The sequence below is a fragment of the Oncorhynchus mykiss genome, chromosome 9 (genome assembly GCF_013265735.2).
Source record: "Oncorhynchus mykiss isolate Arlee chromosome 9, USDA_OmykA_1.1, whole genome shotgun sequence".
Lineage (NCBI taxonomy): Eukaryota > Metazoa > Chordata > Actinopteri > Salmoniformes > Salmonidae > Oncorhynchus > Oncorhynchus mykiss.
In genome coordinates, this window is record NC_048573.1 from 46,689,277 (window position 1) to 46,704,267 (window position 14,991).

The 14,991-nt window shown below is 41.9% G+C and overlaps 1 protein-coding gene across 1 annotated transcript in view; it reads left to right on the forward strand.

Moving 5' to 3' along the window:
- LOC110532228 (phosphatase and actin regulator 3) overlaps positions 1-14,991 on the forward strand; it is a 54,055-nt gene that overhangs the window by 31,290 nt on the left and 7,774 nt on the right. Inside the window, exons 4-7 of the mRNA XM_021615940.2 lie at positions 3,782-3,997; positions 8,925-9,144; positions 9,751-9,989; positions 10,338-10,491. Coding sequence (XP_021471615.1) covers positions 3,782-3,997; positions 8,925-9,144; positions 9,751-9,989; positions 10,338-10,491 — 829 coding nt within the window. The remainder of the gene's footprint in view (positions 1-3,781; positions 3,998-8,924; positions 9,145-9,750; positions 9,990-10,337; positions 10,492-14,991) is intronic.

Here is a 14,991-nt window from a genome sequence, read left to right on the forward strand (position 1 = left end):
ACAAATTATTGTATTGTTCTTGTCTATATTGAATACATAATTTAAACATTCACAGTGTAGGTTGGAAAAAGTATGTGAACCCCAAGGCTAATGGCTTCGCCAAAAGCTAATTGGAGTCAGGAGTCAGCTAACCTGGAATTCAATCAATGTGACGAGATTGGAGTTGTTGGTTGGAGCTGCCTTGCCCTATAAAAAACACACACAAAATGTGAGTTTGCTATTCACAAGAAGCATTGCCTGATGTGAACCATGCCTCGAACAAAAGAGATCTCAGAAGACCTAAGATTAAGAATTGTTGACTTGCATGAAGCTGGAAAGGGTTACAAAAGTATCTCTAAAAGCCTTGACGTTCATCAGTCCCCGGTAAGACAAATTGTTTATAAATGGAGAAAGTTCAGCACTGATGCTATTCTCCCTAGGAGTGGCTGTCCTGCAAAGATGACTGCAAGAGCACAGTGCAGAATGCCCAGTGAGGTTAAGAAGAATCCTAGAGTGTCAGCTAAAGACTTGTCCTCTGGAACGTGCTAACATCTCTGTTGACGAGTCTACGATACGTAAAACACTAAACAAGAATGGTATTCATGGTGGGGCACCACGGAAGAAGCCACAGCTGTCCAAAAAAACATTGCTGCACGTCTGAAGTTTGAAGATGTGCAACTGGATGTTCCACAGTGCTACTGGCAAAATATTCTGTGGACAGATGAAACTACAGTTGAGTTGTTTTGGAAGGAACACACAACACTGTGTGGAGAAAAAAGGCACAGCACACTAACATCAAAACCTCATCCCAACTGTAAAATATGGTGGAGGGAGCATCATGGTTTGGGGCTGCCTCTGGGCCTGGACAGCTTGCTATCATCGACAGAAAACTTGGGAATTCATTTTAGCCTAACATTCTCCTGCAAAATGTCTTGATCTGTTTGCCAATTGAAGCTCAACAGAAGTTTGGTGACGCGACAGGACAACGACCCAAAACACAGAAGTAATCAACAACAGAATGGCTTCAACAGAAGAAAATACACATTCTGGAGTGGCCCAGTCAGAGACCTGACCTCAACCCGATTGAGATGCTTTGGCATGACCTCGAGAGCAGTTCACACCAGATATCCCAAGAATATTGCTGAACTGAAACAGTTTTGTAAAGAGGAATGGTCCAAAATTCCTCCTGACCGCTGTACAGCGTTGATCCGCAACTACAGAAAACGTTTGGTTAAGGTTATTGCTGTCAAAGGAGGGTCAACCAGTTATTAAATCCAAGGGTACATACTTTTCCCACCCTACACTGTGAATGTGTACACGGTGTGTTCAATAAAGACATGCAAACGTATAATTGTTTGTGTTATTAGTTTAAGCAGACTGTGTTTGTTGTGACCTAGATGAAGATCCGATCAAATTTGATGACCAATTTATGCAGAAATCCAGGTATTTCCAAAGGGTTCACATACTTTTTCTTGCCACTTGCCACTTTCGATATCTGCCGAGATTCTATTTTATGCCAGAGAAATGAAAAAGTTTAATTTTACACATGGAATTCATATAAATTGCCATCCAAAACAGCAATTGTCCAAGAAATATGCGTACAATGTGGATTTCTTACATTGTGTAATTAAAGACGCATCATGAGAATGGCCACAAGTGTTCAAATCAGCATGAGATTCCCTTTTTTTGTCCTATTTATTGAAAAGCAGTTATCGGTGGAGTTATCTACTGATATAGCGGTAAAAGCCGTGCTTGACTTGAACTGAAATAGGTGCCGGTACTGTTTATATTTAGGTGCAGGAGCTCCATAATACTTTTGAACAGGAGCTCAAGCAGTAGGAAATGTAAGGTGTCGGTACTCAGCTCCGGTGAGCTCCTGCCCAAGTCAAGCACTGGGTAAAAGGCCAATATCGGCCGATAATATTGGTGAACCAATATATTGGTCGGGCTCCAATCCAGTTAGATTAATTTTTGAGTAATCACTGTGAGGGGGCCATAGAATTTGACTAAATCCTTTAGTGTTTCTTTTTTAGGCATATCAAGGGGATTTAGAAAACAATGTTGTAACCACCATTTTCTTTTTTTGAAAACAATTACGTTTTGACAACTTTACCATAGACTATTACAATATAAAGTACCAGTCAAAAGTTTGGATACACCTACGTATTCAAGTTTTTTAATTATTTTTTTTATTTAAAAAAAAAAACTATTTTCTACATTGAAGAAGAATAATAGTGAAGACATCAAAACCAATGAAATAATACATATGGAATCATGTAGTAACCAAAACAGTGTTAAACAAGTCAAAGCCACCCTTTGCCTTGATCACAGCTTTGCACACGCTTGGCATTCTCTCAACCAGTTTCATGAGGTAGTCAACTGGAATGAATTTCAATTAACAGGTGTGCCTTAACTTAACTATAGGATTTTTTTTCCTTCTGAATGCGTTTGAGCCATTCAGTTTTGTTGTGACAAGGTATGCAGAAGATAGCCCTATATGGTAAAATACCAAGTCTATATTATGGCAAGAACACCTCAAAGAAGCAAAGAGAAATGACAGTCCATTACTATAAGACATGAAGGTCAGTCCGTATGGAAAATTTCAAGAACTTTTAAAGTTTCTTCAAGTGCAGTTGCAAAAACCATCAAGCGCTATGATGAAACTGGCTTTCATGAGGACTGCCACAGGAAAAGAAGACTGCAGAGGATATGTTCATTAGAGTTAACAGCCTCAAACTGCAGCCCAAATAAATGCCTCACAGAGTTCAAGTAACAGACACATCTCAACTGTTCAGAGGAGACTGCATGAATCAGGCCTTCATGGTCGAATTTCTGCAAAGAAACCACTACTGAAGGACACCAATAACAAGAAGAGACTTGTTTGGGCCAACAAACACAAGCAATGGACATTAGACTGGTGGAAATCTGTCCTTTTGGTCAGAGTTCAAATTTTAGATTTTTGGTTCCAACCTCCATCTCTTAGGATGATCTCCGCATTTTTCGTTCCCACCGTGAAGCACGGTGTGTGGGTGCTTTGCTGGTGACATTGTCAGTGATTTATTTAGATTCAAGGCACACTTAGCCAGCATGGCTATCACAGCATTCTGCAGCGATACACCTGTTTTTCAACAGGACAATGACCCAACACACTTCCAGGCTGTGTAAGGGCTATTTGACCAAGAAGAGTGATGGAGTGCTGTATCAGATGACCAGGTTGGACCGCAGAGTGAAGGAAAAGCAGCCAACAATTGTTCAGCATATGTGGGAACTCCTTCAAGACTGTTGGAAAAGAATTCCAGGTGAACCTGGTTGAGAGAATGCCAAGAGTGTGCAAAGCTGTCAAGACAAAGGGTGACTACTTTGAAGAATCTCAAATATAAAAAAGATTTTTGATTTTTTGAACTGCATGATTCCATGTGTTATTTCATAGTTTCGATGTCTTCACAATGTAGAAAATAGTAAAAAAAGAAAAGCCATGGAATGAATAGGTGTGTCCAAACTTATTTTAATGGACAAAAAAAAGATTTTCTTTCAAAAACAATGGTATTTCTAAGTGACCCTAAACTTTTGATCGGTTGTGTGTGTTTCTTATAAATATGATTCACAGTGGCTATTTTAGATGTATAAAAGTCCCTCAAAATGAACCACATGATACTCCCACGACCCACTAGGGAGCAGTGGAGACATCTGAAAACAACCCCCAGTGGTGATGAAACGGCATCATTCATCACTGACAACTGTCACTGTAAATGTTGTCCTGGCGTTACGAGATTAAACTTAATTAATTGAACACGTCTTTCAGTGGCTGAGCCTCCAGGGGACTGTGAGCCAGAGGGAAATAGCAGTCAAAATACAGAGGAAGAGGGAGAGGAGGAGGCGCAGCCTGGTGCCGATGCTTCTGAGGAGGTCCAGGAGGGAGGAGAAAAGACGGAGAGGCAGGAAGAGGAAATACCTCGAGGAACCACACCACCTCCAGTAGCGGCCAAACCGGTGATGCCACAGATGAGCAGTGGCGATGGTAAGAAGGCTAGTTAAGTGTACCAGGGTTGGGGTCAATTCGAATAGAAGAGAGTCCTTTCAGGAAGTGAACAGACATTCCGATTCCAAGTTTTCCTTTAATGAAAAGCATTGGGAAAATGTGGAATCAGAATTTCAGTTTACTTAATGAATTAATTTATTTGAAATGGAATTGACCCACAACCTGATGGTGTACTAAGAGAGGACCATAATGCCAAAACACTGCACTGCACACTCCGAGGAGTAGTGTGGACCCCACATGTACAAACACACACTCACAATACATACAGTGCCTTCAGTAATTATTCACACCACTTGAATTTTTCCTAATTTTGTGTTACAGCCTGAATTTAAAATAGATTAGAGATTTTTTTGTCGCTGTCCTACAGACACAATACCCCATGTCAAAGTGGAATTTAGTTTTTCACAAATGAATTAAAAATGAAAAGCTTAAATGTCTTGAGTCAATAAGTAATCAACCCCTTTGTTATGGCAAGCCTAAATAAGTTCAGTAGTAGAAAGTGCTTAAGTCTCATAATAAGTTGCATGGACTCACTCTGTGTGCAATAATAGTGTTTAACATGATTTTTGAATGACTACCTCATCTCTGTACCCCACATACAATTATCTGTAAGGTCCCTCAGTCGAGCAGTGAATTTCAAACAGATTCAACCACAAAGACCAGGGAGGTTTTCCAATGCTTCGCAAGGAAGGGCACCTATTGGTAGATGGGTAAAAAGCAGTGCTTGAAGAATTTTAAAAGTAGAAATGGGCAAATGTTGCACAATCCAGGTGTGGAAATCTCTTAAAGACTTACCCATAAAGACTCACAGCTGTCATCGCTGCCAAAGGTGCCTCTACAAAGTATTGACTCGGGTGTGAAAACTTATGTAAATTAGATATTTCATGTTCAATACATTTGCAAACAATTCTAAAAACATGTTTTCACTTTGTCATTATGGGGTATTGTGTGTAGATGGGTGAGAAAAAAACATACAGTGCCTTGCGAAAGTATTCGGCCCCCTTGAACTCTGCGAACTTTTGCCACATTTCAGGCTTCAAACATAAAGATATAAAACTGTATTTCTTTGTGAAGAATCAACAGCAAGTGGGACACAATCATGAAGTGGAACGACATTTATTGGATATTTCAAACTTTTTTGACATATCAAAAACTGAAAAATTGGGCGTGCAGAATTATTCAGCCCCTTTACTTTCAGTGCAGCAAACTCTCTCCAGAAGTTCAGTGAGGATCTCTGAATGATCCAATGTTGACCTAAATGACTAATGATGATAAATACAATCCACCTGTGTGTAATCAAGTCTCCGTATAAATGCACCTGCACTGTGATAGTCTCAGAGGTCCTTTAAAAGCGCAGAGAGCATCATGAAGAACAAGGAACACACCAGGCAGGTCCGAGATACTGTTGTGAAGAAGTTTAAAGCCGGATTTGGATACAAAAATATTTCCCAAGCTTTAAACATCCCAAGGAGCACTGTGCAAGCGATAATATTGAAATGGAAGGAGTATCAGACCACTGCAAATCTACCAAGACCTGGCCGTCCCTCTAAACCTTCAGCTCATACAAGGAGAAGACTGATCAGAGATGCAGCCAAGAGGCCCATGATCACTCTGGATGAACTGCAGAGATCTACAGCTGAGGTGGGAGACTCTGTCCATAGGACAACAATCAGTCGTATATTGCACAAATCTGGCCTTTATGGAAGAGTGGCAAGAAGAAAGCCATTTCTTAAAGATATCCATAAAAAGTGTTGTTTAAAGTTTGCCACAAGCCACCTGGGAGACACACCAAACATGTGGAAGAAGGTGCTCTGGTCAGATGAAACCAAAATTGAACTTTTTGGCAACAATGCAAAACGTTATGTTTGGCGTAAAAGCAACACAGCTGAACACACCATCCCCACTGTCAAACATGGTGGTGGCAGCATCATGGTTTGGGCCTGCTTTTCTTCAGCAGGGACAGGAAGATGGTTAAAATTGATGGGAAGATGGATGGAGCCAAATACAGGACCATTCTGGAAGAAAACCTGATGGAGTCTGCAAAAGACCTGAGACTGGGACGGAGATTTGTCTTCCAACAAGACAATGATCCAAAACATAAAGCAAAATCTACAATGGAATGGTTCAAAAATAAACATATCCAGGTGTTAGAATGGCCAAGTCAAAGTCCAGACCTGAATCCAATCGAGAATCTGTGGAAAGAACTGAAAACTGCTGTTCACAAATGCTCTCCATCCAACCTCACTGAGCTCGAGCTGTTTTGCAAGGAGGAATGGGAAAAAAATTCAGTCTCTCGATGTGCAAAACTGATAGAGACATACCCCAAGTGACTTACAGCTGTAATCGCAGCAAAAGGTGGCGCTACAAAGTATTTACTTAAGGGGGCTGAATAATTTTGCACGCCCAATTTTTCAGTTTTTGATTTGTTAAAAAAGTTTGAAATATCCAATAAATGTCGTTCCACTTCATGATTGTGTCCCACTTGTTGTTGATTCTTCACAAAAAAATACAGTTTTATATCTTTATGTTTGAAGCCTGAAATGTGGCAAAAGGTCGCAAAGTTCAAGGGGGCCGAATACTTTCGCAAGGCACTGTATTTAATCCATTTTGAATTCAGGCTGTAACACAACAAAATGTGGAATAAGTCAAGGGGTATGAATACTTTTTGATGGATCATACCTGTACAGCCAACACAAGGTTCGAGCTCAAGTTAACAATGACAATTCGTATTCCAAAAACTAGCATACTTACTACCATTACCTGGTTTAGGTTGGCAAAGACGACACTACTTCAAGTCTCAGGCCAGGTGGCAATGTCACCACAGGATGGCTAGTAGCTTATTATCTTTGTAGCTCAGTTGGTATAGCGTGGCGCTTGTAATGCCAAGGTAGTGGGTTCGATTCCTGGGACCACCATGCATGAAATGGGCTCCCGAATGGTGCAACGGTCTAAGGCACTGCATCTCAGTGCAAGAGGTGTCACTACAGTCCCTAGTTCGAATCCAGGCTGTATCACATCCGGCCGTGATTGGAGTACCATAGGGCAGCGCACAATTGGCCCAGCGTCATCCCGGTTTGGCCGGGGTAGGCCCGTCATTGTAAATAAGAAATTGTTCTCAACTGACTTGCCTAGTTAATTTAAATAAAAATGAATGCACACATGACTGTAAATAACATACAGTTGAAGTTGTAAGTTTACATACACCTTAGCCAAATACATTTAAATTCAGTTTTTCACAATTCCTGACATTTAATCCTAGTAAAAATTCCCTGTCTTAGGTCAGTTAGGATCACCACTTTATTTTAAGAATGTGAAATGTCAGAATAATAGTAGAGTGATTGATTTATTTCTTTCATCAGATTCCCAGTGGGTCAGAAGTTTACATACACTCAAGCAGTACTTGGTAGCATTGCCTTTAAATTGTTTAACTTGGGTCAAACATTTCAGGTAGCCTTCCACAAGGTTCCCACAATAAGTTGGGTGAATTTTGGCTCATTCCTCCTGACAGAGCTGGTGTAACTGAGTCAGGTTTGTAGGCCTCCTTGCTCGCACACGCTTTTTCAGTTCTGCCCACAATTTTTCTATGGGATTGAGGTCAGGGCTTTGTGATGGCTACTCCAATACCTTGCCTTTGTTGTCCTTAAGCCATTTTAAGCCACACATTTGGAAGTATGCTTGGGGTCATTGTCCATTTGGAAGACCCATTTGCGACCAAGCTTTAACTTCCCGACTGATGTCTTGAGATGTTGCTTCAATATATCCACATCATTTTCCTTTCCACATGATGCCATCTATTTTGTGAAGTGCACCAGTCCCTCCTGCAGCAAAGCACCCCCACAACATGATGCTGCAACCCCTGTGCTTCACGGTTGTGCTTTTTCCTCCAAGATAATGATAGTCATTATGGCCAAAAAGTTATATTTTTGTTTCATCAGACCAGAGGACATTTCTCCAAAAAGTCAGATCTTTGTCCCCATGTGCAGTTGCAAACCATAGTCTGGCTTTTTTATGGCGGTTTTGGAGCAGTGGCTTCTTCCTTGCTGAGCGGCCTTTCAGGTTATGTTGATATAGGCCTCATTTTACTGTGGATATAAATACTTTTGTACCTGTTTCCTCCAGCATCTTCACAAGGTCCTTTTGCTGTTTTGGGATTGATTTGCACATTTCGCACCAAAGTATGTTCATCTCTAGGAGACAGAACATGTCTCCTTCCTGAGCGGTATGACGGCTGGTCCCATGGTGTTTATATTTGCGTACTATTGTTTGTACAGATGAACGTGGTACCTTCAGGCATTTGGAAATTGTTCCCAAGGATGAACCAGACTTGTGGAGGTCCAACACTTTTTTTTTTTTTTTGGAGGTCTTGGATTTCGTTTGATTTTCCCATGATGTCATGGGAAAGGCACTGAGATTGAAGGTAGACCTTGAAATACATCCACAGGTACACCTCCAATTGACTCAAGAGGTCAGAAGCTTCTAAAGCCATGGCATTATTTTCTGGAATTTTCCAAGCTGTTTAAAGGCACAGTCAACTTAGTGTGTGTAAACATCTGACCCATTGGAATTGTGATACAGTGAATTATCAGTTAAATAATCTGTCTGTAAACAATTGCTGGAAAAATGACTTGTCATGCACAAAGTATATGTCCTAACTGACTTGCCAAAACTATAGTTTGTTAACAAGAAATTTGTGGAGTAGTTGAAAAACAAGTTAATGACTTCAACCTAAGTGTATGTAAACTTCCAACTTCAACTGTATATTAACACTAGTGCAAACAGCTAACTAGCTCACATATTGTACATAAACAACATATTAAAGGACCACACATCCATACACAAAGAGGATATGGACCACATACACACGCACCCACCATTAAACTAAAATCTCTCTTTCTCTGCCTCTCAGACCCATCCGCTGTGCCCTCACACTTGGTCAACTCTTTCCTGCCTAAAGAGCTGCCCAGGACTCCCGAGAGCCTGGCCCCCATGGTGGCCCTGCGAGGGCCTGTCTCCAACCCCTCAGGGTCTCCTCACCTCGCCAATATTATGCACCTTCCCATGCCCCCTAGCTGTATCATGGAGGAGCTACAACGAGCCTTTGCCTCAAAGGCGAACCGGCAGGAAAGGTGAGCAGCACAGCCCATTCACTGCAAACAGACACATAACCTCACCATTATGTGACGGGGAGTTCATGTTGTCTCTCATGTTCTGGAACTTAAAGCCTGTAGGTATAAGGCTTTATAACTTGTTATAAGCATGTATGAGCCTTTATAATGTCTTATAATAAGGCTTATATTATATGTCTCTCTATGTATACATGCTCATGGCAAGTCTTTACCATGCATTATAACTGGATAATAATAGGAATGGGAAGGTGCATAATATTGACGACGTGAGGAGACCCTGAGGGGTTGGAGACGGGCCCTCTCAGGCCCACCATGGCGGCCGGCTTTTAAGTAAAGCGTTATTTAATCCCTCATTGATGTTATAGTCGATTTCAGCGTACATCCGCCATGTTGCATGTTCACTCCCCCATTGAAGAATCCGGTGTTCACTCCAATGGTATATTTACCTAAATGCTCACCTACTGTCTCCATGTTAACTCCTACCTGTGTGTTACCTTTCAAATGGACCTGCACCGCCATGCTCACCCATCCATAAACCCCCTCTTGTGCTGTTAACCCCTGTGCTGTTAACCCTCATGCTCCCTCCTCCCTCCTGTGTTCCCTCAGTGTGCATGGGCCTGCTGAGCCGGGCTCAACCCCGTGGCGGCGCTCTGATGGGCGACTCTCTCGCTCCTCCAGCTCGGAGAATCCATCGATGGCGAGCGGCGGCGTTGTCGACTGGCTACACCAAGCAGAGAGGAAGGAGGCGGAAGAGAACAAGGAGAACATGCGGCTGGACCAGTGCTTCTCCGACGCCTCGGGCCTCCCCCATGATCAGGATGACTGGAACGACTCCGTCATCTCCGGTGGGTCTTTTTTTAAAGGAAAGATTGCATTCAACGATATCCACCAAATAAACAACATATTAATTATATCCCCCTTCCCAAGCGATATATAACAATTCAAAAGTAGACTTTAATTTTTAAACATTCTAACTCCTGGGCTCAACATCGGGGGGGAAACCAGACGAAGGGTTGAGACGGTTGAACGGCGGTTCAGCAATTTTAAGACATTGTTTTTGGGCATTATGGACTCTCCTAAACTTGAGACCTGCAAGTGATTTGAGGTTTGAGTTGAATGTGCACTTTTTAGGTTAGGTTTCTGCCCTGTGAGAGCAATCTCGAAGTGATCGCTGACGTCCTGTGTGTATGCAGGTACACTACCTCGCAGGCTAAGGAAAGAGCTCTTGGCAGTGAAGCTTCGGAATCGACCCAGCAAAGAGGAGCTTGAAGACCGGAATATCTTCCCAGCGCGGACCGAACAGGAACGTCAGGAAATACGCCAGCAGATCGAGATGAAACTCACCAAGTAAGTGGTGTCATCTTCACCCACCCCTTTCTCAATGAATCTTTCCTTAATTCTTCACATCCTCTCGCCGCCTCCTCTAAAGGCGCTGGAGAAGAAGGTCCAAGGAAAGGGACCTTGGACCTTCTTCTCCAATATGGTTCGGAATCACGCAAGAAGATAGGATTCAAGGAATAGTGGAATTGATAAAAAGCCCATCTAGATCACATCTAGTAGGCCTACTGCAAGGACTCCCTTCATTTTCTACATATTTCCTACGCTTTAGTGCCCTCAAACTCAACTCTAGACCTTGAAGCCAGTTCCACTGCTTGTTTTCATTGTTCCCCTCTAATCAGGGACTGATTTAGACATGGCACATCAGGTGGGTGTAATTAATTATCAGGTAGAAGAGAGAACCAGCAGGCTCAGGACCTCGTAGGGTAAGAGTTGAATACCCCTGCTATAATGGATGGATGCAAACCTGGGTTCAAATACTATTTTAAATCTTTCAAATACTTGCCAGATGGGAAGGGTTTGCAGTTTCGGAACTATTCTACTGGTCCATTTTTAGCACAGATAAAGTATCTGAAATGATTTAAAATATGACTATTATACTGGTCCATTAAGCACAGAAGGTATTTGAAATGATTTCAAATAGTACTTGAACTCTGGTCTGGATGGACAACATGAACCTGAAGGCTCTTTTGGGACATAAGACCACACTATTGATATTGATTGTGTATAAAATGTCAATGTAAATACAGATAGAAATCTGTGAATGTCCACGAGAGAAGAGTCTGAACAGTGATAGAAGAGGATGAAACTATACGCTTACTGGTAGTGGCAATGCTGGAGTCGGTGGGGGTTTTAGAGTGGAGGTGAGAAAGACAATCTGAGGAGAATTATCCTCTCGCCTTGCATTGACTTGATTTTGCGTCGCCCCGTGTTAATCTGGCACTGTTCTGTACATTCTTTGGAATCAACGCTTGGACTTGGCCAATCCTAAATAGTGTCTCTATTGTGTTGGGGGGATTTTAAAGCAGCCAAGTGCTAAACCTGCTGATTGACCAAATCAAGGTTTTGACAAAACCAATCCTTAGTTGAGGGAGTCAGATGAGTAATTACACTGAGTGGTTTCATGGCCAATTGGAGTAAAATCCTGCAAACTCTAAACTTCATTGTTGACGTGGTTATACAAGTAGAATGTGGCGCACTGTGATAAAATACCCAGATTCCTTCTCAAGAGCAAAAACTATGTATGATTTCAAGAATGCTACTGGAGGGTTAGAGATAAGAAATCATGCATTTCCATTTTTCTATTGACTCCTTTTTGTTGGTGTACTGTTTAGTTGTACTGTCCATGCCATTTCACACAAGACATTCAATCACAGGAAGTTATTAGAATTTGAACACAACCTCCAGGAACAGTCTTCGCTATGTACAGGCCAGGGGGGCACTGTAGATATTAACATATGGACTCGAGACTTCCAGAATAGTAATGGAACAAAACGCTTCTCTAAACCAATAGTTATTGTACTGTACTGTTTCACATTAGCAGAAAACCACAACAGTTCGGTATGAGCACAGAATGTGAAGGCATTTCAGGACTATTCCTATTCCTGTGTCAAGCTGGGGTACACCACTGTGTTATGTAACCAGCCACATATTATTATTTTAACAGGGGAAACTTATTGAGACCTAGGTCTCTTTTACAAATGTGCCCTGTAATAACGCAGTCGAGTGCTACTCACCTTCGAGAAAGCGATTTAACAGTTGGAGACTCCCAGGAAAACAATCGACCTCGGGCTATTTTTAGTTCCGCTCAAACTAACAGGATACTCAAATTGTAATTTTGTCACAGGACAACAAGAGAATGTATTCACTACCAGCTGCAAACAAACACCTTATGTAAAAGGCCACGTCAGAGCAGCAGTGGCAGCATGACTTGTAAGAGGCTTGCGTAAGAGCCCCAGGGTCAGGCAGTGTGCTTTGTGAAGACGAAATTCCTTTTGCATGGGAGTGAGATGTGGAGCTGTCTGAGGAAGGTCGCATTGAGGTCGCCATTGTAGGCTTGTCACACAAAAGAGCATAGATGGTAAAACTAGCATCAAACATAATAATTTGCTGTGTGATCTCATTGAAAGGGGTGCACACAATGCAATTGCGAGTTGTATTTGTAACTGAATAATATGCCTTCCATTCTATTTGAAATATGATAGTTATTTTGCTCACTGCTCAATGGTCTCTGCCATCGAACTGCATTGGGATCTTGGAAACCAACTGTGTGTCCTATAGGCACTGAATTAGACCCCATTTGAGATGAACTGGTAAACATATTTCAGGGGGACCACTCTACCTCTAACATTTCTCCCCCTAAATGTCTGAGTTTTGACTGTTGAATTAAGCCTGATTTATGATGTGATTTGGAAACTAGAATCTGCACACACAGTGGGCCTTCAGGACCACGAGTTGGAGACCTGTGTGAGCACTGTGGGAGAGAACTCACAGGAGCATAGGGCACCACCCAAGCAGTCGGTCCCAATTTGTTCCCTACATCTTCCCCTAGGCCGTCTGGTCTGAGGCCTACAGATCAGAGATTTTCAGATCTGTACAGTGGAAGCGATATGATGGAAGCAGCACTACATTGCTCCTACCTATCCAGACCCTTCAGATCAGCAAACATTGAAGGGTTAGGACCAAGGGGTAGCGGTAGGGAGTGATTTCGGACCGGCTGTAGGGACTCTTATCTCAGTATACTATCATTTGTGCTCCCATCGTCTAGTCAGTTAGGGCTGTGGCGGTCACAAAAGTTTTGTCAGCCGGTGATTGTCAAGCAACTAACTGTCGGTCTCATGGTAATTGACCGTTAATTAACAAACACATTTAGTATCTCCTGGCGTCCACTACAAGCCACTGATGTTGACCTTTTAAAAAGTATAATAAATCCATGTAATATAGCCTACACCTATCACAATAAATCCATTATTTATTTTAGACGGGTCTAAAGAAGCATGATATGAAGAAAATGTAGTCTATTTCAGAAGAACAGAATAGTATGCTATGCCAAATGGCTGTGGGCTACACTAGTTCATTTAGCAGACAAGATTTTCTTAGAATTCTGTGGCATTAGGATATTTTCTCCAAATGATTTGAGGGAGTGCGCACATGTGGTTATTCTGTTTTGAGAGGTTAACAAAGAAATCGGTACTCCTTTATGCTTCATTTTAGAGGTATTAATGTAACTTTAGCTGTTCTACAATCGTTGGGCGATTATGTTTTGAATTTTAATACATTGTTAGGCTGCATGTTGTGACTAATGAAAAAAGTTGCCTGAAAGACATGAGCTCTACTTTGTCTTTTGTACAGGCTGTAACACTACATCAGTCACTCAGTCACAATTTGACAAGCACTTGATAATGCCTCGAATTTCACGGCGGCATCCCCTTTGTGTGGCATAATGCACCCTAAAAAAATCCATGCCTTTTCAGGCCAGTGGCTGTTGTGCCCTTCACGCTCCATCACGTGATCGGGTCTTTCTCACAGGCTACAAGTGAAGACGGCAGGTGTGGGGCGACAGGCAGCCTAGTGGTTAGAGCGTTGGACTAGTAACCGAAAGGTTGATCGAATCCCTGAGCTGACAAGGTAAAAATCTGTCGTTCTGCCCCTGAACAAGGCAGTTAAACCACTGTTCCTAGGCCGTCATTGAAAATAAGAATTTGTTCTTAACTGACTTGCCTAGTTAAATAAAGGTAAAATTAAAAAAGACATCAGGGACGCAACTGCGCACGTCCTTATCCAATTCCGAGGTGCATATTGAAGATATGTCCGCATTTACTTTTTGTCAGCCAACAAGATGAGTAGGCTTAACGTACAGCAAAAGCATTAGCCTATGTCAATTTTATATCCCCCATAGTACAAAGGTCAATGTTTTCTATTCTGTGCGAGAATGAATGAATGAATAAATAAATATTCTAAACTAGCTTAAAATAGTCTGGGACAGTTGTGGGATGCGATAGATCCCAAATTAATACAACCACTAGCATCAACTTTTTTCCTCAACAGATCACTGAGCTCAAAATGTTAATAAACGATTAGGCTATATTATTCACCTTAAGCGCAGCAATGCGCATATGGTAGTAGGCTATAAGCAAGAATGTTCCATTAGCGGAAAACATTTAGAATGGACAATTATCATGCACCTGTATCAAAACGGCCAGCTGGAAAAATTAATGTCATCTATGCACTTAAATAGCGAATAGAGGACGCTTTTCCCCGTGGTTTATTTTCATGCCAGCCAGGTAGTCTATACTCCTGTTGTAAATATAAGCAATGTGCTTAATATTAGGAAAGTTGAAAAATAAACATAGTAGGTGTCACACCTGATCCTGCTCCCGCTCCCCGTACCCGTGTGTTGACGCTGTTCTTGTCTTGGTCTTTGTCTGTTTCCTGATTTAAATGTTGACACCCCGTCCCTGCTTCTCATCTCCGGTGTCGGTCCTTACAATCGATCTAGCCTAAGGAAAG